The following is a 24,360-nucleotide window of genomic DNA, read 5'->3' as shown; positions in this document are numbered from 1 at the left end:
TCGCATAAACTTCCGCCTGTATTAGTGCTTTTGGAACCTTCAAATTAAGAACCTAACCACTAATTACATCATATTTCAGTTTTACTTTTATTTCTATTTCAATTTAAGTTCATTAACACTAGTTTGGATTCCCTGTCAATTTGTCACTGTTTAACCCAAAATAGTTGGCCTATTGAACTTTTCAACACTTATTTCTTAATTCTTTTTTATACATTATAAACCAAGGATGTATTTTTCTGTTTTTTCAATCATTTGATATATGATCATATAAACTAGTAACAAAATCAGTAGTCTTATAGTTCTTAATTGAGTTCAGAATTTATCTTCAAATTCATCGCTTTCCGTTTTTAATGCGTTGTCATGGTATCTCGTGCTTAACTGCGTCATTTTTTTCTTCTACTACTACAGCTCTTTCAGTATTTCACTGTGAAATTTTCTGTAATGGACGTTATAGGCGTTCAAATTATGACACATGAGAGAACGGTTCCAAGTTATAAACAAAGGGAGAAAATATGAAGATAATGATGCAAAAGTTTAAACATTACAAGCCATATATAAAACATTGGTGAATATGGGTATATAAATTTATCAGATAGTCTATAGGCCTATAGGGTTAATGAACAAAAAGTTTAACGTCATTGACAGGGCGCATATGTTGCGCATTCATTTAGTCAATTTAGAATTTAGAAAAGGAATATAATGTGAAGATCTACCTCACATAATAGCCATCGTTAATAAGAATGGTAAAACGATTAAAGTGAAGCGGTTGAAAATAATTGAGGCAGATGCACCACCAGTGTATACAGCTGCGGTTGGAGTAGTTTTCGATGAAGTACCCGTTGCTGAAGAGGCAGCTGGTACGCTGGACTCTGATGAGATGGCTGGTTGTTGAGCGGTTGTTGTGACGGAAGAAATGTAAGAAGGAACCGGTTGGGTATTAGAATTGGATTTAGAAGCAGTTTCTGTGGCTGCATCAGGGTTCTTTGCTTCAGGGTTCTTTGTTTCAGCAGCGACTTGACTCTTGGTCTCAGTTGCAATTTCGGTAGAGGTTTGGGTTTCGGAATCAGTTGCAATTTCGTTTGTTACACCAGTTGGAACAGTAGAGGTGTGTACAACAGTAGTACCGGTGGTTTCACCCTTGGGATTTGTTTGGTATATTGTGTTATCGGTGGTTTCACATGGAACAACTAGTGTTTCAGTGTATACGTTTGTCTTCGTAACATGGCCCTTAGAATCGGTTTCATATGAGGTGGAAGTCACAGTCGATGTGCTTGAACTTGGGTTTGTTGTCAAAGTATCAGTTCCAGAGAACACCGTAACTTCATCGGATGTGATGGATGAAGAAACAATAACATTTGGTGGGTTGGTCTCAGTAATCGTCCCGGTAGTTTTAGATTCAGTTTCTGGACCAGTAACTGAGGTCTTGGTGGTCTCTTCGGTTACGGTGTTTAACAAAGTCGTAATACTATCGGAGCTTCCTGAGAAGATGGTTGTTTCACTAACGGCGGTTGGTATTTCGCTACTAATAAATTCACTGGAAGAGATGGTAGCGGGAGTAGATAATGAAGCAGCTTCTTCCGGATCAGCTGTGGTAGTTGATGTTGTTGCAGAAGAAATAGTAGAGCTGCTTTCTGACAGAGTGGTCAATCTATCTGGTGGAACTGCAAGCGTCGTTGTTGAAGATTGAGTTGGTGTAACAACTGCTGAAATATCATCATTCGATTCTGTTTCAAACGATGTTACTGTTTGACTGGATTCGGAAATAGAATAATCAGTAGTCAAATCAGAGGTAATTGAAGTTTGTGAATCCGTTGGAACAGTCGACGACTGGCTGTTAATATCAGATGTTTCTTCAGTTGTAGTGGCTGTAGCAGAGGTTATGGTAGAGTTGGGGTAGAGAGCTGATGGGATTAGAGGAGTGAAAGAGGCAGAAGTCGAAGACATCTCAGTGGTGCTTTCGGGCACGGTTGGAGGCAAAGCGCTGGTATAGTAATTATCTTCCTCAGTGCTAGTGTTAGATGATTGAGTTGAGATAATGTCAGAAGATTTGGTAGCCTCGATAGGTGATTCAGTTGAAGTAGCTTCAGTTGAGGATTCAGTTGAAGTTCGTTCTTCTGGCTCTAAGATCGTGGTTGACGATGCGATAATTACAGTTGAGGATCCAGTTGAGGTGACTTCAGAAGACGACTCAGTTGAAGTTCGTTCTTCTGGCTCTAAGATCGTGGTTGACGATGCGGTAAGTACCGTTGAGGATCCAGTTGATGTGACTTCAGAAGACGACTCAGTTGAAGTTCGTTCTTCTGGCTCTAAGATCGTGGTTGACGATACGGTAATTACAGTTGAGGATCCAGTTGAGGTGACTTCAGAAGACGACTCAGTTGAAGTTTGTTCTTGTGGGTCTGCAGTAGTAGTAGAGGAAGTGAAAGATTCAGTTGAAGTAGCTTCAGTGGAAGATTCAGTTGATGTAACATCAGAAGAAGTGATAGCTTCAGTGGAAGACTCGGTTGAGATAACATCAGAAGTAGTAGCTTCGGTGGAAGATTCAGTTGAAGTAGCTTCAGTGGAAGACTCGGTAGAAGATTCGGTTGAAGTAGCTTCAGTGGAAGACTCGGTTGAGATAACATCAGAAGTGGTAGCTTCGGTGGAAGATTCAGTTGAAGTAGCTTCAGTGGAAGACTCGGTAGAAGATTCGGTTGAGATAACATCAGAAGTAGTAGCTTCGGTGGAAGATTCAGTTGAAGTAGCTTCAGAAGTGGTAGCTTCAGTGGAAGACTCGGTTGAGATAACATCAGAAGTGGTAGCTTCGGTGGAAGATTCAGTTGAAGTAGCTTCAGTGGAAGACTCGGTAGAAGATTCGGTTGAGATAACATCAGAAGTAGTAGCTTCGGTGGAAGATTCAGTTGAAGTAGTAGCTTCGGTGGAAGATTCAGTTGAAGTAGCTTCAGAAGTGGTAGCTTCAGAAGTGATAGCTTCAGTGGAAGACTCGGTTGAAGTAGCTTCAGTTGAAGTAGCTTCAGTGGAAGATTCAGTTGATGTAACATCAGAAGAAGTGATAGCTTCAGTGGAAGATTCAGTTGAGGTAGCTTCAGAAGTGGTAGCTTCGGTAGAAGATTCAGTTGAAGTTTGTTCTTGTGGGTCTGCAGTAGTAGTAGAGGAAGTGGAAGATTCGGTTGAAGTAGCTTCAGTGGAAGATTCAGTTGAGGTAGCTTCAGAAGTGGTAGCTTCAGTGGAAGATTCAGTTGAGGTAGCTTCAGAAGTGGTAGCTTCGGTAGAAGATTCAGTTGAAGTTTGTTCTTGTGGGTCTGCAGTAGTAGTAGAGGAAGTGAAAGATTCAGTTGAAGTAGCTTCAGTGGAAGACTCGGTTGAGATAACATCAGAAGTGGTAGCTTCGGTGGAAGATTCAGTTGAAGTAGCTTCAGTGGAAGACTCGGTAGAAGATTCGGTTGAAGTAGCTTCAGTGGAAGATTCGGTTGAGATAACATCAGAAGTAGTAGCTTCGGTGGAAGATTCAGTTGAAGTAGCTTCAGAAGTGGTAGCTTCAGTGGAAGACTCGGTTGAAGTAGCTTCAGTTGAAGTAGCTTCAGAAGTGATAGCTTCGGTAGAAGATTCAGTTGAAGTAGCTTCAGAAGTGATAGCTTCGGTAGAAGATTCAGTTGAAGTTTGTTCTTGTGGGTCTGCAGTAGTAGTAGAGGAAGTGAAAGATTCAGTTGAAGTAGCTTCAGTGGAAGACTCGGTTGAGATAACATCAGAAGTGGTAGCTTCGGTGGAAGATTCAGTTGAAGTAGCTTCAGAAGTGGTAGCTTCAGTTGAAGATTCGGTTGAGATAACATCAGAAGTGGTAGCTTCGGTAGAAGATTCAGTTGAAGTTTGTTCTTGTGGGTCTGCAGTAGTAGTAGAGGAAGTGAAAGATTCAGTTGAAGTAGCTTCAGTGGAAGACTCGGTTGAGATAACATCAGAAGTGGTAGCTTCAGAAGTGGTAGCTTCGGTAGAAGATTCAGTTGAAGTTTGTTCTTGTGGGTCTGCAGTAGTAGTAGAGGAAGTGGAAGATTCGGTTGAAGTAGCTTCAGTGGAAGATTCAGTTGAGGTAGCTTCAGAAGTGGTAGCTTCAGTGGAAGACTCGGTTGAAGTAGCTTCAGAAGTGATAGCTTCGGTAGAAGATTCAGTTGAAGTTTGTTCTTGTGGGTCTGCAGTAGTAGTAGAGGAAGTGAAAGATTCAGTTGAAGTAGCTTCAGTTGAAGATTCGGTTGAGATAACATCAGAAGTGGTAGCTTCGGTGGAAGATTCGGTTGAAGTAGCTTCAGAAGTGGTAGCTTCGGTAGAAGATTCAGTTGAAGTTTGTTCTTGTGGGTTTGCAGTAGTAGTAGAGGAAGTGGAAGATTCGGTTGAGATAACATCAGAAGTAGTAGCTTCGGTAGAAGATTCAGTTGAAGTTTGTTCTTGTGGGTCTGCAGTAGTAGTAGAGGAAGTGGAAGATTCGGTTGAAGTAGCTTCAGTGGGAGATTCAGTTGATGTAACATCAGAAGTGGTAGCTTCGGTGGAAGATTCAGTTGAGGTAGCTTCAGAAGTGGTAGCTTCAGTGGAAGATTCAGTTGATGTAACATCAGAAGAAGTGATAGCTTCAGTGGAAGACTCTGTTGGAGTTTGCTCTTCTGGCACTGAAGTGCGGCTAAAAGATAAGGAACCATCAAAAGGTACTTCAGCTGATGTAACATCAGAAGTGATAGCTTCGGTTGAGGTAACATCAGTTGAAGTAGCTTCAGTTGAGGATTCAGTTGAAATAACATCAGAAGAAGTAATGGCTTCGGTAGAAGACGCGGTTGAAGTTTGTTCTTGTGGCTCTGCGGTAGTAATTGTGGAGACGCCTGAAGATATGATACTTGTTGAACTGGTGGAAGTGGAAGAGCTCGAGGCTAAAGTAGAGGTAGGCTTCTCACATGGATAGCTCTGAGGATATTTGGTTTCACCACTCAATTGAGCTGGCCAGAAATAACTTCCCGCATCTGTTTGAGATCTCTTGTAGTTATCATAGTTGTTACAGCCAGTGATTAAATCGAAGGTGGTTGTACCATAAGACCAATCAGAACAATCAGCACTACCTTGACAGTACTCATATTGAATTTGAAAGGTAGGCATCCAAACAATCGATGGATCATTGGAATCGGCTTGACCATAAACACGGAAGGTGGCAGTCCAGTCCGTTGGGTTATCAATTAAGTAAGTTTTTTCATTGTATCCAAATAATTGGAAAGTCGAACCATCTGGTGAATTGACGCCAATGATTTTCAAAGACCATAGAGATTTCAATGGAATCTGTTTCTGACCGGTGACATGCAAAGTAACAGTATAAATGTTATCTTGTACCCAGTTCACTTCCTCAGGCACAATACTGTATTGCATTGTTCCTGTATTCTGAGAGTGGAAAGAGAAATCCAAGCATGGACAACCATTGATGGGTTCTACAGAACCAGAACCGTGATCACCACCAGTAAAGTCAACTGGAACAGCGGAACTGGCTGAAGGCATGGAGCTGGTTGTGCTTACGGAACTACTACTAGTGGAGCTGGTAGAACTAATGGAACTGGTACTAGCGGAACTGGTGGAACGAAGTGAGCTTGTGGAGCTTACGGAAATAGTACTAGTGGAGCTGGCAGAGCTACTCGTTGAACTGGTGGAAGTGGAAGAGCTCGAGGCTAAAGTAGAGGTAGGCTTCTCACATGGATAGCTCTGAGGATATTTGGTTTCACCACTCAATTGAGCTGGCCAGAAATAACTTCCCGCATCTGTTTGAGATCTCTTGTAGTTATCATAGTTGTTACAGCCAGTGATTAAATCGAAGGTGGTTGTACCATAAGACCAATCAGAACAATCAGCACTACCTTGACAGTACTCATATTGAATTTGAAAGGTAGGCATCCAAACAATCGATGGATCATTGGAATCGGCTTGACCATAAACACGGAAGGTGGCAGTCCAGTCCGTTGGGTTATCAATTAAGTAAGTTTTTTCATTGTATCCAAATAATTGGAAAGTCGAACCATCTGGTGAATTGACGCCAATGATTTTCAAAGACCATAGAGATTTCAATGGAATCTGTTTCTGACCGGTGACATGTAAAGTAACAGTGTAAATGTTGCTTTCCACCCATTTGACATTTTCAAGTTCAATATTATAAGGCATTGTTCTGGTATTCTGGGAACGGAAGGAGAAATCCAAGCATGGACAACCATTGATGGGTTCAAAAGAACCGGAGCCGTGGTTTCCTTTAACAAAATCACAATTGTTGTTGGAAGCAGCGGCTGGTCCGACAGCCAATACTAACCAACATATTAGACCTACTATTGTAAAGTGCATGGTCTTCGCGATTGTAAAGGCTTCGTTTGTTTTTAAGAGTGGTTAATTACTGATAAATTTTACGATAAAACGCGTTACAATAAGACCCTCGCTAAGCAAAGGGAAGCAATAACATGGGGGATACATCAAACGACATCTATCCTTATATACAATGTGCCCATTGAATCATTTTAAGAAGGAAAATCAACGATCCGCCGAACGCATATTGACAAATTGAGCATCATTGGCTGAGTGAAAATTCATTCTCGAAGCTAAATTTGCCCGAATAGGTCAATCCCTACACAATAGTCAGTAACTCAATAACACAATAACCCAAAAAAGAAATTCAAGTCTGTACAGGTAGGTCGCTTCTTTCCCAACTAATGACTGCCCCTCTCGTACGATGCACATGCAAGAAGTCCAAAAAAACAACTTGCGAATCCTTCCCCGGGGCAACATTGCAAGCCCCCCATTGCGAAAAGAGAGGAAATCTCAATTCCATAACCACCTTTTACTTTTGTCTTTCAAGTAGAATTATGCCGGAATGAAGAAAAATATTAGAAAGTACATCGATAGATCGTAATGCAAGGATACAATGGAGAAATCATCGTGCATTTTCCACAATGTTAACAAGATAAACATTGATTTTTCGGGAATGAATGGCCTTCCAAGAATTCGTAAGAAAAATAGAATTCTCAATCGTCGTACGAGTCTTTCACTGATCTGTTCCGCATTGTCTTTTCTTTTTGAATTTTCTTTTGTTGCCCAATTCGGAATATCTCGAGATTTTCCTATTTCAAATTTTCCGACCTGATTCGTTTTCACCCATGCATCAATGGCAAGAATAAAAGTTGTAAATCCTTGGGGGAAAAAGAATAGCCCATGTTTGATTTGGCAAAAATACCAAGCGTAATATTTGATGAACAATGGAGACCTTAATAAGGAGACAGTACAATTCTAGAACTCAAAGAAAGGGGAACCATTGAAAGCATGTGTAAGGTGCTAGAAAAAAACATGAGCTTTAAAGTGCAGACATGACAATCATCGGAATCAAAGATAACAAAGTCAACTCAGAATTCCCTTTTAAAACCCCATTTGTTAGCAAGTCGCATTAGTAGAATAATTACTTACAGCAAAAAAAAAAAAAGGTTAAGATCACTTTGGTGGAAAATTGATGCATCTCACATGCTAGTATTATTATTCTGGAAGAAAAACTCTGCGTTATAAAGTATGCTGCATTCCCTATTCTGCATTGTGTTACACTAATAAAAACAGCGTACAACGTCCTACGGATCTCTCTTAAGAAACTGAGAATTTCCTAATTCATTTGTTCATTCCGAGAATATTCACTGCCTCATCCTTCCAAAGATTCAGGCAAATTTTGGAACAAAGGCGCAAAATAGACAAACTTCTGTCTTTCGATCCACCTACGATTCTTTGGAGGAAAAAAGTAACAGAAAATTCAACTTTATCTTAACCCTGCAGTATATACTACCCTTGTTTCTACGCAAATCTTAGATTTGTTCGTAGAAATAATTGTGGTGATGGAAACAAATAAGATTGCGAGATCTACAAGAAAATACTACGGGTGAATTTCCGGCCAGATGGAAAGTGACTCTTCTAGTACATTGAATGATATCCGGATTGTTCCATCATGGGTTTTGCAGTCCTCGTTCAGCCAATTATCGTTTTATTTCGAGGCGATGGAAGAACGTTCTAACTGAAAATGGAATATGCGGCAGATTCATCATGGGTGTGCCGTGGAAATTTTCCTGAATACGGAATAGTTAGCACAGTTGCAAAAAAATTTAATATGAAGATGCACCATCTTTTGTTAATAAGGGCCCATTGTGTGTGTATGTGTGTCTTTTTCTCCTCGATTCTCGGATGGATTATAGCGTGAAAATCGTTAAACGGCTAGCTCTATTTAGATCGTAGCTAGAAGAGATTCATTCGCCAGTTGCATTTACAGATTCTGCGCCATTGCAGACTCGCTTTTGACTGAAAACGTGTCCATCTTTTGAGAATACAGGCCGTTTAAAATCTCCATCCACAACCTTTGTCATGCCATGCACACTCATGTAATGCCCTAAGCCTCCGTTTGGGTATCCTCTTCTTTGTATTTACTCTGAGGTGATTATTATTGCAGGGTAAGAAATATCCGCTCTGGGATAATTAAGAACCATGATGAAACATGCTGGAAACCAAAAGACAAAAAAAAGGGTAAACGAATATACTAAAACGGAAGTGAGATTCGCAAAGCAAAACTTACTGCAGATAGTTATTTGAGGGATTGATCGAAATATCTCAGTGAATGTAAAAATGGAACGGATGGTTTTCGATACATACTCTATATTCATTACGTAATTGCTACGTCCTTAAGTTGGTCATGGTGCAATGTTAGCTTGCGTAATCATGAGTCCTTCCGACGCAATGGCTAGCAGTACTACAAAAACTCAAGTCCTCCGGTATGTGATATTAATTGTTAAACAGTTGTTAAATAAACAATGAGTTGAGGAAATCATTTTAACTGGACTTTTCGTACAATAAGATATACGCTGTTCTTGAATCAGAGGCACTGTCACCACTTCTTAGGATGTCCTCTTTGTTTTTAATCTCATCAACATTGACATCGTCAATTCTATACCATTTGTCCAGATCTTTATCGTAAACATCGCAAGTATAATGACCTCCACTAGGAGAAACACCATGGTGATATATCACACCACTCAAGTAATATTTGAAGCTTTCCTCGGAATTGCTTGTTGAAACAAGATTTGGAGAGATTGACTCCTTAGGAATTGTCAATTCATGATTATATTTCACCATTTTTCTAATCTTCTCGATACGCCCATTGAAAGAGTTGTAATTACTCAAGTCATTTTTTGATGATTGTGAAACGAATGAGAATCTTTTGAATTGTATTAAAAGAGCTTGTGGGAGCTTATCAATACACGTGTGTTTCTTAGCTTCTACGTCATTGCCAGATGAGCTCTTCAATTCAATTGATTCTTGTTCGCTAAACTTCTTGAAAGCAGATTCTAAGTCAATAACATCTGGGCTAGAAATATCTAGCTGGATAGTTTGAAACGGATCATAAGTAATTGATTGAGACTCTTTGTTTTGAGGTGTATCGAGTACAGAGCGGAATTGTCCACCGAAAATTGTTGAAATCGGACTTGATTCCACCTCGGTGATTCGCTTCGATGCATTCTTGGATTTTTTTCCTTTCTTACTTACTTCCTTCCACTCTTTATCTTCTTCATCACTTAAATCATTAGTTTGCTTATATTTCTCAAATAGTGCCTTCAATGATTGTTCAGGTTTCTCAGCGAAAGAAGCGCTTTTGTACTTTGAAATATACTTTAAGAAGAACACCTTCTGGTCATCTTCCTGCAAACTTTGGAAAATATTCAAGATGTCGTTGCTATTTAGAGTATTGATACTTCCGATGAACTCCTCATGAAGTTGGTCCAACATATGGGTTAAGAACTCTTCAGCATCTTCTTGACGTCCCCATGTTAAATCTTTAAACTTTGGGAGGGTTGAAATTGACTTATAGAAAGGTTCTGGGTCTATCGAAATGATGTTTTCATTCAAGTTTGAAGATTTCGACTTTGTCTTTGAATTTTCCCTTGTTTCATTTAGTTCATTAACGATTGTCTCTCTATCAAAACGTTTGAATACATCCATACAAGCATTTAGTAGTGGTGAAACTGAATTTGTTCGACTGACGGTGGTGGTATGAATCACATTTAAAAGGTTTACAAAACTCCGACAATGAATCAACAGTTGTAAAACTGAAGAAATGAAGCATATACTACCTTTATTGTAGATACCTCTTGGTACTAATTCAGTGATCAGCTTTTTCGCTTTGGTACTCTGAAGAGTGTGATTAGTAAAATTCTTGTCGAAACAAACTCTTAGGGCCACAGATCCTAAAGGCTCAGGACTTTTCACCGAGGGGGGAACATATTTCTTTCCTTTCTTTGAGGCTAGATTTGTCACCGCCAGCTGTTGTTTTGGTTTACCTAAACTACCGGCTGCAAGTTTTGACCAAGATTTTACGGGAAGCGTCTGAGCGGGCTTTGGTGAAACTGAGGATTTGGTGGGTGTTGGCGAAGCTGTATTTGATCTTGGAGGAGCCGTCGGATCCGATGATGTCTGATATTCAGTTGACTTCAGAACCTTTTCTTCGACTTTTTCCTCTGAAGCAGAAATAGATTCTACTTCTTTTGAAGAGTTAACTTCGGTTTTCGGAATAGGCTCTCCATTTGCTTCTCTTTGAGGTTCACTCTCCCTAGTCTCTTCAGTCACAGAATTAGGTTCATTAGCAACGGTTGCTGTTTTGAAGTTGGAGTAGCTCTTTCTTAATTCTTCCATTGTTGATTTCGCCCTTGAAAACTCTGCGAAGTTTGTGTTAATGTAGATGGGGTAGCTTTCTTTCAAAGCTTCGCTATTGAAATAAGTCGCATTGCCAACCTCGAATCTGTATTCCAAACCCTTTTCCGAAGATTTGGAAGAGCCTGGAGAGATGTTTGGAACATTTGCATTCATTGGTATGTAGTTATTGAATGCATTAGGTTTGAAGTTTGCGTTCTTGTTGAAAGTCATCTTTTTCTTTGGCTGCGGAGGATGAGGCTGTTGATGTGCCATGGCGTCCATAGTAGGAGCATAAATAGCCATAGGATAGGGTGGATAATGTCCTGCAGGTGCGCTGTAGCCGTTCATATCCATATACATGTTGGCAAAGCCGAACTGCGACGGTGGTACCATGTAAGCCATGTTGCCCATGTCTTGGCCAGGCTCTTGTGGAGGATACATAGATCCTGAATAGTCTCTGGCGTCCATTAAGCGGGGCTTCTTTCTCGAAAAAGGTCTATGATATTTTTAGAATGAACTTTCAAGCTGAAATGCAGGTATGATCTGTTTCTTCTCATGTGGAGGTTCATCTGTATAATGGTCCGTCTATCAGCGCTACATGATGTAATCAAATATTTCAATATGGAAATGAGTTGCTGTCCGTTCGGAATGATATAAAACTGAGCTTGACGAACGGCGCACTGAAGCTACCAATTACAAGCAAGAGACCCATAACCAACTGCTATGTCGTCAGTAGGGCCTGATTATCTTGGTCAATGATGTGTAAATTCAGTGAAATATACTCAACCATGTTAATTTCTGTGTTATTTATCTTTTATCCTTTCATTGGATCATTTGGTTTTGAAAGTCCATTCTTAAGAGTTAAAAATGAACTAAAAAGATAACTGACACATTTGTTTTTAAATGGCTAACGATATTTTTGATGGGTAGCATATGCTATCATCCTTCATAGTTAAATCCTAACGATACTGAACTTCTCAATGCAGGCACCTAACGTCTGTTTTGCTTCATAATGGGTCCTTGATGAATTATATCAGATTACCGTTTCGTTTAGCTAATCAATCTATGTGCATATAAATGTTGCATGAGGTATAGAACAACTGAATCCGCAGTCGTAAAATAGTATTGAGAGATCTGATGGTCAATCCACAATATTCAAATGTAATTTAAGCCAGTCATCTTTGTTATTTATACTAAATAAAGAGACACTTTGTTTAACAGACGTGAAGTACTTTAGAACTTTCAATGACGTCTGAAGCAGGATTGCTGCAGCCAAAAGATGTTGACAAATGACTTTACTACTGTTAACATGAGTGTGAGAATTCACCTTTGCGAAATTATCATCTGTCTCATTTCCGTAAGTTTCGAACATGCCCTGATATCCTTCATCCCCATTGTTATGCAACATACCGGAAAAACACTTTGTGTACTCGTTGCAAGAACAAAACCATGCAGTAACATCAACGTATATGGGTTTTTTTGACACTTCTTCATCAACAGATTGTACAATTATTCGATGAAGCGTTTTAGAACGAGTTTCGAGATCGTATAGCATATTAGCCAATCTTGAAATATCATTATCATTTGAGTTTCGCTTAGAATGACACTGATGTCCTTCTGTCGGTAGACGTGAACCAGCCACAGAATTAGAAGTTTCATCTATTTCAGCATCGGAACATTGAACTCCATCATTCAAAGCCACATCATCTATAGAATCCCACACATAAAGGAACAAGTTGTGGGTTTCAAGAAGCGAGAAGGCTTTCACAAACAAATCATTGGGAAATAATTGATAAAGGAATGCCACAGTTGTGTCATTTAATGTTCTTCCTCTCCCATCTACAAGCTCAGAGAGCAACTGAGAATAATTCAAAAATCTTTCCTGGCCTTGTGACATAGCATGGGACGCCTCTTTTCGTCTTCTGCCTGTTTCGCGTTTGATTTGTGGTCGCTTCATTTTATAATTTTTTTTTGACTTTTGATATTGACCGGAAATCATCCTGGTTCGATTTTTGACTGCCAATTAGGCAGTGAAGGTCAAAATAGATCAACCTGGCAATGATTGAGAGCTGCTAAATGTGAAGGAATCTTTTATATTCACTATCACAATCCAATTTCATAAAATAGCTATGATATCTGAACATTTGATTATCTTAGTAAACCGTTCTTTACTGTTTTTCTGTTCACTTTCAGAATTGAAGATCTACGTCCTGTTTTTATCTGATCTTTGCCGCAAGGAAAAACCTGATAGCAACAAGGCCATAATACGCATTGCTGCCATTAGGAAAATTGAATAACCAGAAGTTTACCACTATAAATAGTAATTAAGATACTTAATTCCTTTAGCAGTGAAGTATTTTGATAAAAAGCCCACATTTATGGAAGTGACAGGCATTGATGGCTCTTCTTCACAATAGCTTTTCCACTGAGGTTAGGTTTTGGTTGAATGAGTTTTGTTTATCCCATCCTAACCAAACTGTCTTCGATATTAATCACATAAAGGAGTCATATCTTTCAAGAGTTACTTTTCTTCCCTAGTGGCGATATAAATATATACATACTCGAATTCGGCGTCTCTTCTATAATGTTTCAACAATACAGTATGTTTGCTAAATTAACTATCTCTTAGTCAACATACATCAGTAACATTCTGGAAATTTACCACATGGATTGGAAACCATAGAATTTCAGCTAACGGAATGGTAGGTTATGTCTTTTAGCATAATCTTCACATACAGTTCCCCATAACTTAATACCTTGTTCAATATCTGCAATCTCGAGGAAGCTATTTGACAATCTAACAGATCTTTCACCCCAATTCCTTTCATCTCCAATAACTTCAAAAGAGCTGCCATTAGCTAGAGTAACATTGAACCTCTCTTTTAACTCTTGACCGATTTTTTTAGCATCGTAACCCTCTGGTAATGTACACCAAGAAAAATATCCACCAAGCTGCAGGTGATATTGAGTTGCCCTTGGCAAGTAGCTTTTTACCGATTGATAGAGACAAGCTGCTCTTAGCTGGTATTCCTTCCTCAAGCTGCAGATGATTTCTTTCGCTTTCCCATTTTGTATTAAGGTACCCACAATCATTGAATTTAATTGTGACGGCGTCCCACCAGAAACATTGGCTCCACCTTGAGAAAGTTGATAAGCCAAATTTTCATTCACAGTTTCCTGGTATCCAAATCTTAAACCCGGTGCGATTATCTTTGAAAAAGTAGCGTTTGAGATAGTGTTACCATAGCCACTATCACCATGCTTATATGACATTCTATCAACGTGGGTGAGTCGTGGAAGTGGGTGAGGAAGTTCATCAAGAGAGTCATCATATCTCAATAAATCGTAAACATCATCCGATACAATCAACATGTCATGCTTTCTTGCAAGTTCAATTAATTTCACTCTAGTTTCTAAAGAATAGGTCTGACCTCCAGGGTTAGAATAAGTGGGAACCAAATAGATGACATAACGATACACTTTTTTGTTCGCATTGGGTGCAGTTATTAATTGCAATTCTGAGCTGTTGTCGTTAGATATGGAATCAAAATATTCCAACTTTTGCTGTAGAGTGTCAAAGTCGATCTTTCCGTGGCCCAGTTCATCAATTGCGGTCAACTTCCCACCGAACCCTGCGTCGATAAATGTCTCATTGATAAGGAAATATGTTGGTGACACTATGAACGCTTGTCTGGTATAACCGGTGTGTGGTAAAGTGGTTTGTTCCAAAATATTCATGACACCGTATGATGCTCCAGCTGTTAAATTGATATGCTCCGGCTTGGTTTTCATCTCTTCCGATGGCAACTGGAAACAGTCATTACTGAAGGCAGCAATCGCTGTGCGAACCCACTTTGAACCCTCATCTGGACCGTACGTTAATGGGTGTCTATCTTCATCAATATCATCATAATCTCTGCACTCGGGTAATAATAATTGACTGGTAGCCTCGACAATTGCTTCGCGAGGTAACAAACGGAATGATGGATGCCCTTTAAAGAAGTTAATCGGTCTCTGATTTTCGCCCATACTTGGCAGTCGGGATGGTTATGAGGGTAATTTAAGAATGAAATGAAAAGAAGACCTCACAAACTATATACAACTTGTGGCTTTAGTCCTCACTACCCAATGAATTGATATTGTATCTCTCAGAAATATTTTCCAATCAAAGAGCGGAGTAACTTTAATTAATTCTTATCAGTGGTTCTCTCTTTCTTAAAGTTTATTTTTCAGTGGAAAAAGTGTGGAAAGTGAAAAAGAGAGGTCAACGAATCTTCACAAGACAAGTGATGATTCATTGTAGTCATGAAAACACAAAAAAAGCAGTTAATATGCAATTGATACTTTGAAAAAACGTGTAGCTATGTATGTGTATTTTCTATAGGTCTTATATTCTATCTTTGTATTGGATACAAAGTGTCTAGTAATGCAAAAGTTGGTTGGCTTAGGAGGTAGCGAAATACCATGAACAGGATGCACGATGTAAACGATTATTTTTCGAGTTCTCGAACCTTATTTTGTGCTATTCTCCTAGTTGTCTTTGCGTTCAATTTCATCCGATATGGCTGTATATCACGCACGAGATCTTGAATAGCGTCATTGCTACAATCATGGGCCAGTATTTGAAGAGATTCCTGCAAATACTGAGAAGGATCCACAGAGCTTCTTGCCAGGAAATCTCTGAATAATTCAATTTTTTCCGTTGGTGTGACGTGCGATTGCAATAAGATCATATTCAAGAACATGGGCATCGAATGCTGATTCAAAGAACCCTCTTTACAATCAACCAGTAGCCACTTTTTTAGTCTATCTATATTAATGCCGTTCAAAGATGCAGTCATATTCGGGAAATCAAACACTGAAATCGGGTATCTAATTAAAGTATTATCAATCTCGGAAATATATGCGTGCCATTTTTTCTTAAAGTTAACTTCTCTGTTAGGTTTCTTAGCGTACATTTCAATATGCGCATTTAACAACATGTACCTATACCCATCCCATCGAACACCGGTATGAGATGCATAATACCGATTATAATGTTTAAGTAACGTTTCTGTGAAGCCATATTTTCCATTGTGCATTGAAATCTTTGCTATATCGGCTAGAACACTCGGTTTCACAACAAGAAGATCCCTACGCACCACAAATCGGTTCCAAATAAAAGAAATTGAAGGCCAATGTGCATATTTCGTAGATTGACCCAAATAAAACTGTAAAAATGTCCTATTCATGCAATCCCTCGGCGTGCTTCGTAGTTCTTTCAATACATCTGAAAATTCGCCTCGTACACAGCTTTTGATCATGGCAGAAAAGTCAGGCACAGCTTTTCGTATCATCTTAGATCGTAACTTTTAGTATCGCTTCTTCCAGAATAAAGACTTACACCACAAACCAAGTTCTTTGTATTGTCACTTTTACTATAAAAACATGTTTTACACGTCTTGCTCATAAGATTCTGGAATGCACTAAATTCTCCTTATGACCGCTGCTATGTCACGCTGTAAACTAACAATCACTTCATTTGTTCCCGGCCAACACTAGTCTCAATGCATATTGAAAGTTGAAAATCCTGTTCTCGATTTTAATCTATCGAACAATCAAAGGGAAATTTGTTGAAAAATAATTTAATTTTCAGGCGACACTTGAAACATATGCTTATTAGTCGTTCTTTTGACATGAAAAAAAAAATGAAATGAAAATCATTGACGATGGAAGCTCGATCTACAATAGAAAGTTCAAAACACTTATCCCAAGTTTGCCTTGTGTGTTATACACTGCTAACAAGTTGGTAGATTTCTTTACGTCTAAAGGAACCTGGACAGCACAAAGTAGTAGATAAAAGAAAGCTAGGACCGTATCTCTTTCACGCACAATGTTCAGATCCGCAATCCTTCGTGCTGGGAAAGTATCCCCAAGAACAATTGTTCAACCTCAGTTATTTGGCACTCAAAGGGTTGCATGGACTGGGTTTTCAAGTATTCGTTTCAACTCATCCGATTCTTCAGCGGTGTCTGATGCTGCAGCAGGCGCTGCTTCCAAAGTTTCAGAAATCCAAACACAATTACCATCTTTTGATGAGAACACGATAGAGACCGTTTCTCAAGTGGGCCAAGTAATTGGCGACGCATCCAACCAAATTGGATACCTAAGCAGCATTGGTATGGCTAAATCGTGGCTGTGGCCTCCTGATTTGATTCAAAACGTTATGGAACAAATTCACTTTTATGCTGGTCTACCATGGTGGGCAACGATCTGTGTCACGACAGTATTAGCAAGAGTCTTGCTATTCCCCTTGTACGTGAAATACTCTGACACTTTAGGTAGGACTTCCAAAATTAAACCAGAAATGGATAAAGTCAATGCTGATTTGATGGCTTGTTCCGATACCACTAAAGCCCAACAAATCGCTATGAAGAGACGAAAGCTTTTGAGTGAAAATGGTATCAAGAACCGTTACTTGATTGTACCGGTGGTTCAAATTCCTATTGCCATTTCTTTCTTTACCTCTATCAGAGAAATGTGTCTATACCCTGTCGACGGGCTTGCTACTCAAGGTATCGCTTGGTTCCAGAATTTGACTTTGGCTGATCCTTATCTCGGGCTACAATGTTTGACTGCTGCCATGTTTGTCGCATTGGCTAGGAAAGGTGGTGAATCTGGTGCGCAACAATTTTCTCCACAAATGAAAAAGGTTTTCACTTATTTGCCCATTTTAACCATACCTGTTACCATGAATCTATCAGCAGGTGTTGTTTTATATTTGGCAGTAAACGGTGTTTGTTCAATGATTCAAACTTTACTTCTAAGGAATCAAACTGCTAGAAAATTTTTGAATATAGCCGAAGTGGTAAACCATCCAGCACCAGAAAACCAAGGCCCTCAGAAAGGTGTGTTCGAAAGTTTTAGAGAGAATATTCAGAAAGCGAAAGACCAAGCTGAGAAGAGAGCTATGATGAAAGAACAAGATGATAAAATGAAGGATTTGGCCAAAAAAGAAAAAGAAAACCAAAGAATAAAAATTGTTCGCAAGAAATAATCACCAGAAGTACCTTTGTAGAGATCTTTTCACACACCTGATTGTTGTCACTAAATCTCGAATTTATCATGTAAATAAACAATGTTATTATATATTACGCAGTAGTTATTATATATTATTATAGTCTATTCATAGACGAAATAGGTATCTGGATATCTTATGAACTTTTGCAGTAGGCTCTGCAATAAACCTAAACTTGGTCCCATACTGTTAGCCAGATCATCTTGATTGATGAAACTCATTGAGAAAACAATAGCAAGATTGCTAGCATCCATACGGTTGGTATCCATATGATTATGAACTCTGTGTAGATGCTGGAAGATCCTCTTTATCATGTGGTAATTGTATATTGGTAAAGTTCTAAGCTTCTGCCTGACCAACTCGTCAAAAGCCTCTTCCGTAATCTGGTCCGTCTGAAATTGTTCAACAAGCTGGATGAAATCTGGTAACTTCTCGTTTGTGAACAAGGACTCAGGCAATTCCCTCAGGTAAAGCTTGAAACAACCAGCAATAGTGTTTATCTCAAACCACCGGTCATCTTCTAGTGTAAAGACATTGTGCACTGCGCCCTCATCGTCAAAGGCATTTTTCAGTAGATTAATGCTACCAACTGAACCCGGCACCCGATATAGACCAACTTCATCTAGGCCGCGAAGCTCAATTTCTTCTAGAAGCTTATGAACAATAGTCGGTGTGAGAGTGCCCTCTCTTTCACATATGTCTTCGATGGGAACACCGAATACTTTGTTAGAGGTTTTACCTTTGTATTTCTTAGAGTGGAAAGAATAGCGTTTGGATAGCGCTATCGTCTTTAGCCACTGACTTAAGTCATGGGAGTCAATCGTTTGGATTAGATGTTCGTTTCCATTTTCCATTAAAATTTTAAAACAATATATCATCGAAGCATCACTTGAAAAGTTATTAACATTGATGCACTTCTTAATGTCAAACGTCTTTATTGATAGTACTGGTTTCTGTTCTTGAAGTTCTTCTTTGCTTATTTTTGGCAGATCGATGGGTGCCACAGCACCATTCTGTTGAATTGAATTCACCAGCATGGAATTGATACCATTTGATGAGACAGATGATGAAAAGCCGCTGATTGAAAAAGGCCTTTTGAAAAATCCACCAATCTTTCTCCCAACACCATTACCACTGTTAGTAGCAGTGTAAATAACCGAGTTCCTTGAGTTATTGACGATAGATGATCTCTTAGAACGAGGACTTGAAGAGAAGCCGGATTGTTGTTGGACTTGTGCTAACACAGAATTTTGCATATCGATGGATTTTTGTTTCATGACTTGTTGCAATGATTGTGAACGCTTTAACTCCTTCTCTTGAGAAATCAAATGTTCTCTCTTTTTCTGTTCCCTTTTTATTTTGTACATTTCTGCAATTAATACCTCATTGAATATACCACGGAGTTGGTACTTCATCAGCTTAGTTTCGCTTGTTGCAACATCCTTCGCACGATTCCTGAAACTGTGATTTGGATCAATTTCGTAGTGGTTCAAAATTAATCCAAACGTTGGACTCTGTATGTTCAAATCGACATCATTTGTTTGAAGCAGTTGCTGATAATTCAGAACAAGATTGAAAGTGAATCGGCGTTTATCAAAATTTATCAATTTTGAGTTCTCTATACTCATATTTGGTACCAATTGAGAAATTTCCAGCAACCTCCCTATGAACCAACCTGGGCAAGGGCAAAAGTTTTTATGTCGAGGAGCAATTCCATCAAATTCAATAAATTTTTTGATACTTGCATCCACACAGTCCAAGATATTGTAAACACTTTTTAAGGAAGTTGTATTACCAAGCTTTTCGCTAGCATTTTTCCATGAAATTTCAAACTTCCGAGATTCCGGCGACAGAATGGAATTTATCAGAGCCGATTCTATGAACGACGGTAAATGTGGAGATATAGTCGAGCCCGAATCAGTAGTTGCTTGGAATAGATCAATAGAAGAGTTTTTGTAACGAGAAAAACCAAGCATCTGCAAAATAATGCAACAGGTTTCAAGGCGGGATTCATAAGTTTTTTCAAGTTGAGCAATTTGAACCACAAAAAAGTTGGTCAACGAGATATGAAGATTTGTGATCAATTGAATAGAGTAAGGAAGCTTTTTAAACAGTGATTCTTCACGCCCGTTCACTAAGGAAGCCAACCATGTGAAAACGTTAACAATTTCAAGATCATCAGGATGTGCGTTACCAGAAGTGATCTGGGAGTAACTATGATCCAATTGGGAATATTTGAAAAGAGATGATAAAGATTCATATGAAAATCCTTCGAGTAATTGTGATACTACCATCCATTCCTTGACAGTTGCCAACTTTAAGTGAGAAAGTATTAGATCGTCCAACTGGTACATCCAATTCAGAATTTCACCATATGAATCGGTCTTCAATTTCTGAAAGGAAGATACCATGGGATCATCGAGTGAATTATCTAGTGCAAACTTATTCAATTCCTCCATAGTTATAGTGTTAAAAGAATTCAAAATTTTCATGGTGTTTCTGTTGTGTCTGCTGACTCCAACGGGTCGGTAAAGTTGTCTTTGATATGAAGATTTGATCTTCTGAAGAAGTTCCTTTAATTTATCATGGTAAGAGTTAAGATCAATAACCAAAGATTTCTCAGCTTCAGATTTTTCTACGGAATCAGACAGCGCAGTTATCCTCAAGTCCCATTCATCTATGATCTCTTGATCCATGATTTTTATAATATCTAACAACAGTTTATTATTATGCATGTCATCATTAAAATCAGAATAATGTTCATTGATAAGATAAAACAATGCCTCGGCAGTCCCAATTTGAATTTTAGCTGCGTGAAGGTAATGTTCTTTGCCAAATTCAGAAGAAGCCGAATCCCAACAGAGGAATTTATTATTTGTTGTTCCTGAAAGATCGGTCGCCTTTTTTCTACTATCATCCTTAACAAGTCGTTCAATGGAAACTGCACAAGATTTTGCACCTATGAACCGTTTTGCCAAATTCTCCAACAAAGAGGCCGTTGTAGTAAAGCTTTTGTAAGTGCTGAAGAATGTTTTGGTGTACAAATCATTGTCCATGCATAATTTAACAATTGCGTAGTCCAAGAGACCAGCTCCATTTCCCTCGTTATACTTTCCCTGATGGTTTTTGAAAAAAGCCGAAATATCATTTATACTTACCAGCTTCGAGAAGACTGAAGAAGTCAGAACCAGGACATCGAACAATTTTTCTAGAGAGGCAGATTTCAATACGACATTAATAACAGCCTCATCCCAACTATCGGTTGTCTTGGAGATGTTTTTGAAAAAGTCCATGTTTTCTACACCAACGCTTAATCTATTAATAACTTCTTGAGAATCCCGGGAGGATTGAACAGAGAATCTTTTAGGGGTTTCGATAACTACACTTGCCGGTCTCGATTTTTTGTCCCAGTCATCAACTGATTTAAAAGTAAGATCATCTAAAACATGGAACAAATCCATGTTGATACTGAACACGTCGCGAATAGACTTAAGAAGCATTTGTTTGTTTGACTGCTTTGTGGACAGTTCTCTAACCACGGGTTCATCAATCCGGTCAATACCGGTTATCAACGATTTATCTTCAGGGCTAATGCCTAAGGGTCCACTAACAGATAGCGTTTTACCGGACCTGCTGAGGGTGTTTGTTTGAACGAATGACTGCCTGTTATTTTGGGCACCTGCAGCACCTATGAGGGCAGTCTGAGAGAAAAGAGAATAGTCTAGAAACAGCTGATTGAACAAAATTGGCAGATAGCTACCATTTAACAGCGAGCTTCTTTTTGATAAATTCGCAAATGCATCAAGTTTATCCAGCTTTGGGGGTTCCAGTTTCAGACTCATTTCCATTATGTTTTCAACATTCAAACGTGACCGGGATACATGATAGTTCAAATAGTGGTGAAAGTCGACGTCGGGATTTTGTGGCGTACTTTGTATATTTGCCATTTCAATTGGAGGAAGCCTTTGTTGCCACTTTTGGAAGGCATTTTTAGTTCTATAGATCTTTTTCTCCAGATACCTAAACATGGTATCCTGAGTCAAATCATTAGTGTGAATAGTTAAGTCTCCAAAGTACGGAATCACGTTTTCCCTGATAGATTTCTCATTCAGATTAGGAGGAGCTAAGATGAAGACACTATTAGTAGTCCGAAACGATAATTGCCTTCTCTCAAGTTGAACGATTGTGGGGACCCAGTCTTTGAAAATGATCTTAAGTGTTTGATCCGAAATATATTGCCAAGTCAAGGATAGCCTTAGAATAGGCGTAGAACATATTATTGTTGCGATCGCCAACCATGAAACCATATCTCCAATCTTTTCAAATGTACATCCCAGTTGGACCCACTTCGTCAGAACAAGGGCCCTCTCCTTTGGGTGTAATGGCGTACCATCAATCTGTTTAAACAGGTGTTCGATCAACAGCCTGCTAACATAGTGGATATTTGACCTGTTATTGAACACAAGCGGATTAAGATCAATATAGTTCTTGTTGAAAGCGGAATCATATAACAAAGAGTAGTCTTTCTGAGGTGACCATATCTTATTATATGTTAAGTTGATAGCATGTATTTGGTCCGCCAAAATTGCATTATCTAATTTGAGAAATTCTTTGACATCAACGAATTTTGAAATAGCGTTTTGGTCTACTGGTTTTTTGGAGAACGAAACCAACTTGTTGAGTTTATTATGCGACTCGGCTATCGCTAGTTTGAGGGAATTTGATATTTCATCATCATGTAACGATATAATGTCTAGCAGGTTTATGATATGATTAAAAGTTGTATCATCTAGCAAAAAACCAGGAAAAACGTCTAGTACTGTCTTTACTACCAATGCTAAACGTTGAGTCATCAGTTCATCTGTGGCCGGCGAAACTTTATGGAATTGCTTTGAGTCATTGGTAAGCTTTTCACTATTCTTGCTAAAGGTCTTACCGTACAAGCAGAAACATTGAAAGAAAAGTGAAAAATCCTCGATCAGGGGCAGCATTAAAATAAGGTCCACAATCTTCTTTGTTTCTAGTGTTACAGAGAATAAAACAGCATGACAAATACTTTCAACAGTTCCAAATACAATTTGATCATGCTTATCAATCTTTAAATTTGGATGCGGATAGATCTCACTTAAATATTTAATCTCCGTTATGTCCTTTGATACATTTGTTTCATTATCTTTTGTCTGGATTGCAGAAACTGTACTTTGCTTGGAGCTTGGACTAGAAATGGGACCTGCTTCCTTCGAAGAGTTTTGTTCCTTTGAGGTGCTGACTGGAATGTCTGTCATTAGAGGCGGCGTCGGTAACTGCGGATCTTCTTCATGTTCATGCTTTGTGTCAGGTGGATCGAGTGTAGGGTCCAAGAATTTTGCATTACTGATACCTGATTTGTAAAGATTTAGGACACATCCTTTAAGTTGGGCTTTGTATAAACGGTACTCCTGACTATAGTTAGACGAACTCCTGACAGAACTACTGGAGGATAAATCCGAACCGTATATTCTACTTTCACGGTGATTTCTAGAAGACCCGAATGACGAATTAGACGAAGGAGTATGAACGGTACCGTGTGACTTGTTCATCCAGCCAGTTTTAAAAACCATAGAATCAAAGTTATCAGAATTCAACTGTAAAGCGGGAGTATGAGAACGATCAAGACTCTCTGACCGTATATCGGCATTACTTTGGTCATTATTGCTAACGGAAGAGGCATGTTTATTATCATAAGTAAGATTGTTAATGGCGTAGGTACTTCCTGATCCTCCGTTTATCGTCATAGAATCTTTGTTTGAACTTATCACTGGCGTTAGACTATTAGAATGACCAGGGATTGAGTCAATTGATTCTTCGTCTGTAACTGTTTGCAGATCATGTCTACTGCTCGAAGACGACAAAGACCGTTGCGATCTTGACTGGGATTCTGAAAGATATAAATTGGAGGCAGACTTCGGTAGAGAGCCATGCCTCGAAATTGATAACCCAGAATTCGTAGATGTAGTTGATCCCCTATGTGACGAAGGCGCAGAATTTGACGACGTGCCTATTGAATGCCCAGAGCCTTTATGTTTATCCTCATTCTTCCTAGTTCTAGTTGACCACCGGAGACCCTTCATTGTTGAATCGTTACTTGTGTGGAATATATGCGTTAGAATTTCCCTTTACTCTTCAATGAAGAGGTGTAACTGGATAGAATCAAACGAAAGAAAGGAAAGCTGGTAACTGATGTCTTAGTTAAGTCTCAATTCGAAATAAGGCAAAAGAGATAAATAATCGATTAATCGATAATAGTTTTTATGACCAGCGGAAATCAACCAATTATAAACACTATTTCACTTGAGCTTATTATCAAAACCGATCAATTCAGTAAGAACGATTTGAGTCGGTATCCAATCAATTTAGGCACTCTAGATGGCACTTTTCCAATTTATGAGCAATACAGTTCCAAGCCCAATGATGGATAGGTAACAATGATACTATGATATTGGAAGCGATAAGTGATCGATCACGTCAAAATACCAACAAAAACTGGAAGGAGCCTATGAGGTGTATCGTTTCGTCCTCTAAAATCGCGATTGAAGCTGAAAAAAAATAAT

The 24,360-nt window shown here is 38.9% G+C and overlaps 7 protein-coding genes across 7 annotated transcripts; 1 reads left to right on the top strand and 6 right to left on the bottom strand.

Moving 5' to 3' along the window:
- Positions 1-714: 714 nt before the first annotated feature.
- KLLA0_E01035g (uncharacterized protein) lies at positions 715-6,351 on the bottom strand (the record flags this gene model as incomplete). Its single annotated transcript, XM_453995.1, has 1 exon — positions 715-6,351. The coding sequence occupies one exon, from the start codon at positions 6,349-6,351 to the stop codon at positions 715-717; it is 5,637 nt and encodes a 1,878-aa protein (XP_453995.1).
- A 2,505-nt stretch (positions 6,352-8,856) lies between these two features.
- Positions 8,857-11,181, bottom strand: UBP3 (mRNA-binding ubiquitin-specific protease UBP3; the record flags this gene model as incomplete). The annotated part of the gene is made up of 1 exon (XM_453994.1): positions 8,857-11,181. The coding sequence occupies one exon, from the start codon at positions 11,179-11,181 to the stop codon at positions 8,857-8,859; it is 2,325 nt and encodes a 774-aa protein (XP_453994.1).
- A 673-nt stretch (positions 11,182-11,854) lies between these two features.
- SHU2 (Shu2p) lies at positions 11,855-12,610 on the bottom strand (the record flags this gene model as incomplete). The annotated part of the gene is made up of 1 exon (XM_002999341.1): positions 11,855-12,610. The coding sequence occupies one exon, from the start codon at positions 12,608-12,610 to the stop codon at positions 11,855-11,857; it is 756 nt and encodes a 251-aa protein (XP_002999387.1).
- Positions 12,611-13,404: 794 nt separating this feature from the next.
- On the bottom strand, positions 13,405-14,742 carry KLLA0_E00969g (2-aminoadipate transaminase; the record flags this gene model as incomplete). Its single annotated transcript, XM_453992.1, has 1 exon — positions 13,405-14,742. The coding sequence occupies one exon, from the start codon at positions 14,740-14,742 to the stop codon at positions 13,405-13,407; it is 1,338 nt and encodes a 445-aa protein (XP_453992.1).
- Positions 14,743-15,203: 461 nt separating this feature from the next.
- Positions 15,204-16,049, bottom strand: PET122 (Pet122p; the record flags this gene model as incomplete). The annotated part of the gene is made up of 1 exon (XM_453991.1): positions 15,204-16,049. The coding sequence occupies one exon, from the start codon at positions 16,047-16,049 to the stop codon at positions 15,204-15,206; it is 846 nt and encodes a 281-aa protein (XP_453991.1).
- Positions 16,050-16,585: 536 nt separating this feature from the next.
- OXA1 (membrane insertase OXA1) lies at positions 16,586-17,749 on the top strand (the record flags this gene model as incomplete). The annotated part of the gene is made up of 1 exon (XM_453990.1): positions 16,586-17,749. The coding sequence occupies one exon, from the start codon at positions 16,586-16,588 to the stop codon at positions 17,747-17,749; it is 1,164 nt and encodes a 387-aa protein (XP_453990.1).
- A 125-nt stretch (positions 17,750-17,874) lies between these two features.
- Positions 17,875-23,880, bottom strand: BEM2 (GTPase-activating protein BEM2; the record flags this gene model as incomplete). The annotated part of the gene is made up of 1 exon (XM_453989.1): positions 17,875-23,880. One exon carries the CDS (start codon positions 23,878-23,880, stop codon positions 17,875-17,877), a length of 6,006 nt encoding a protein of 2,001 aa, XP_453989.1.
- Positions 23,881-24,360: the final 480 nt, after the last annotated feature.

Source organism: Kluyveromyces lactis (assembly GCF_000002515.2).
Source record: "Kluyveromyces lactis strain NRRL Y-1140 chromosome E complete sequence".
Taxonomy (NCBI): Eukaryota; Fungi; Ascomycota; class Saccharomycetes; order Saccharomycetales; family Saccharomycetaceae; genus Kluyveromyces; species Kluyveromyces lactis.
The sequence above is the reverse complement of the archived record's forward strand: the minus strand, read 5'-3'. Positions and strand labels throughout refer to the sequence as shown.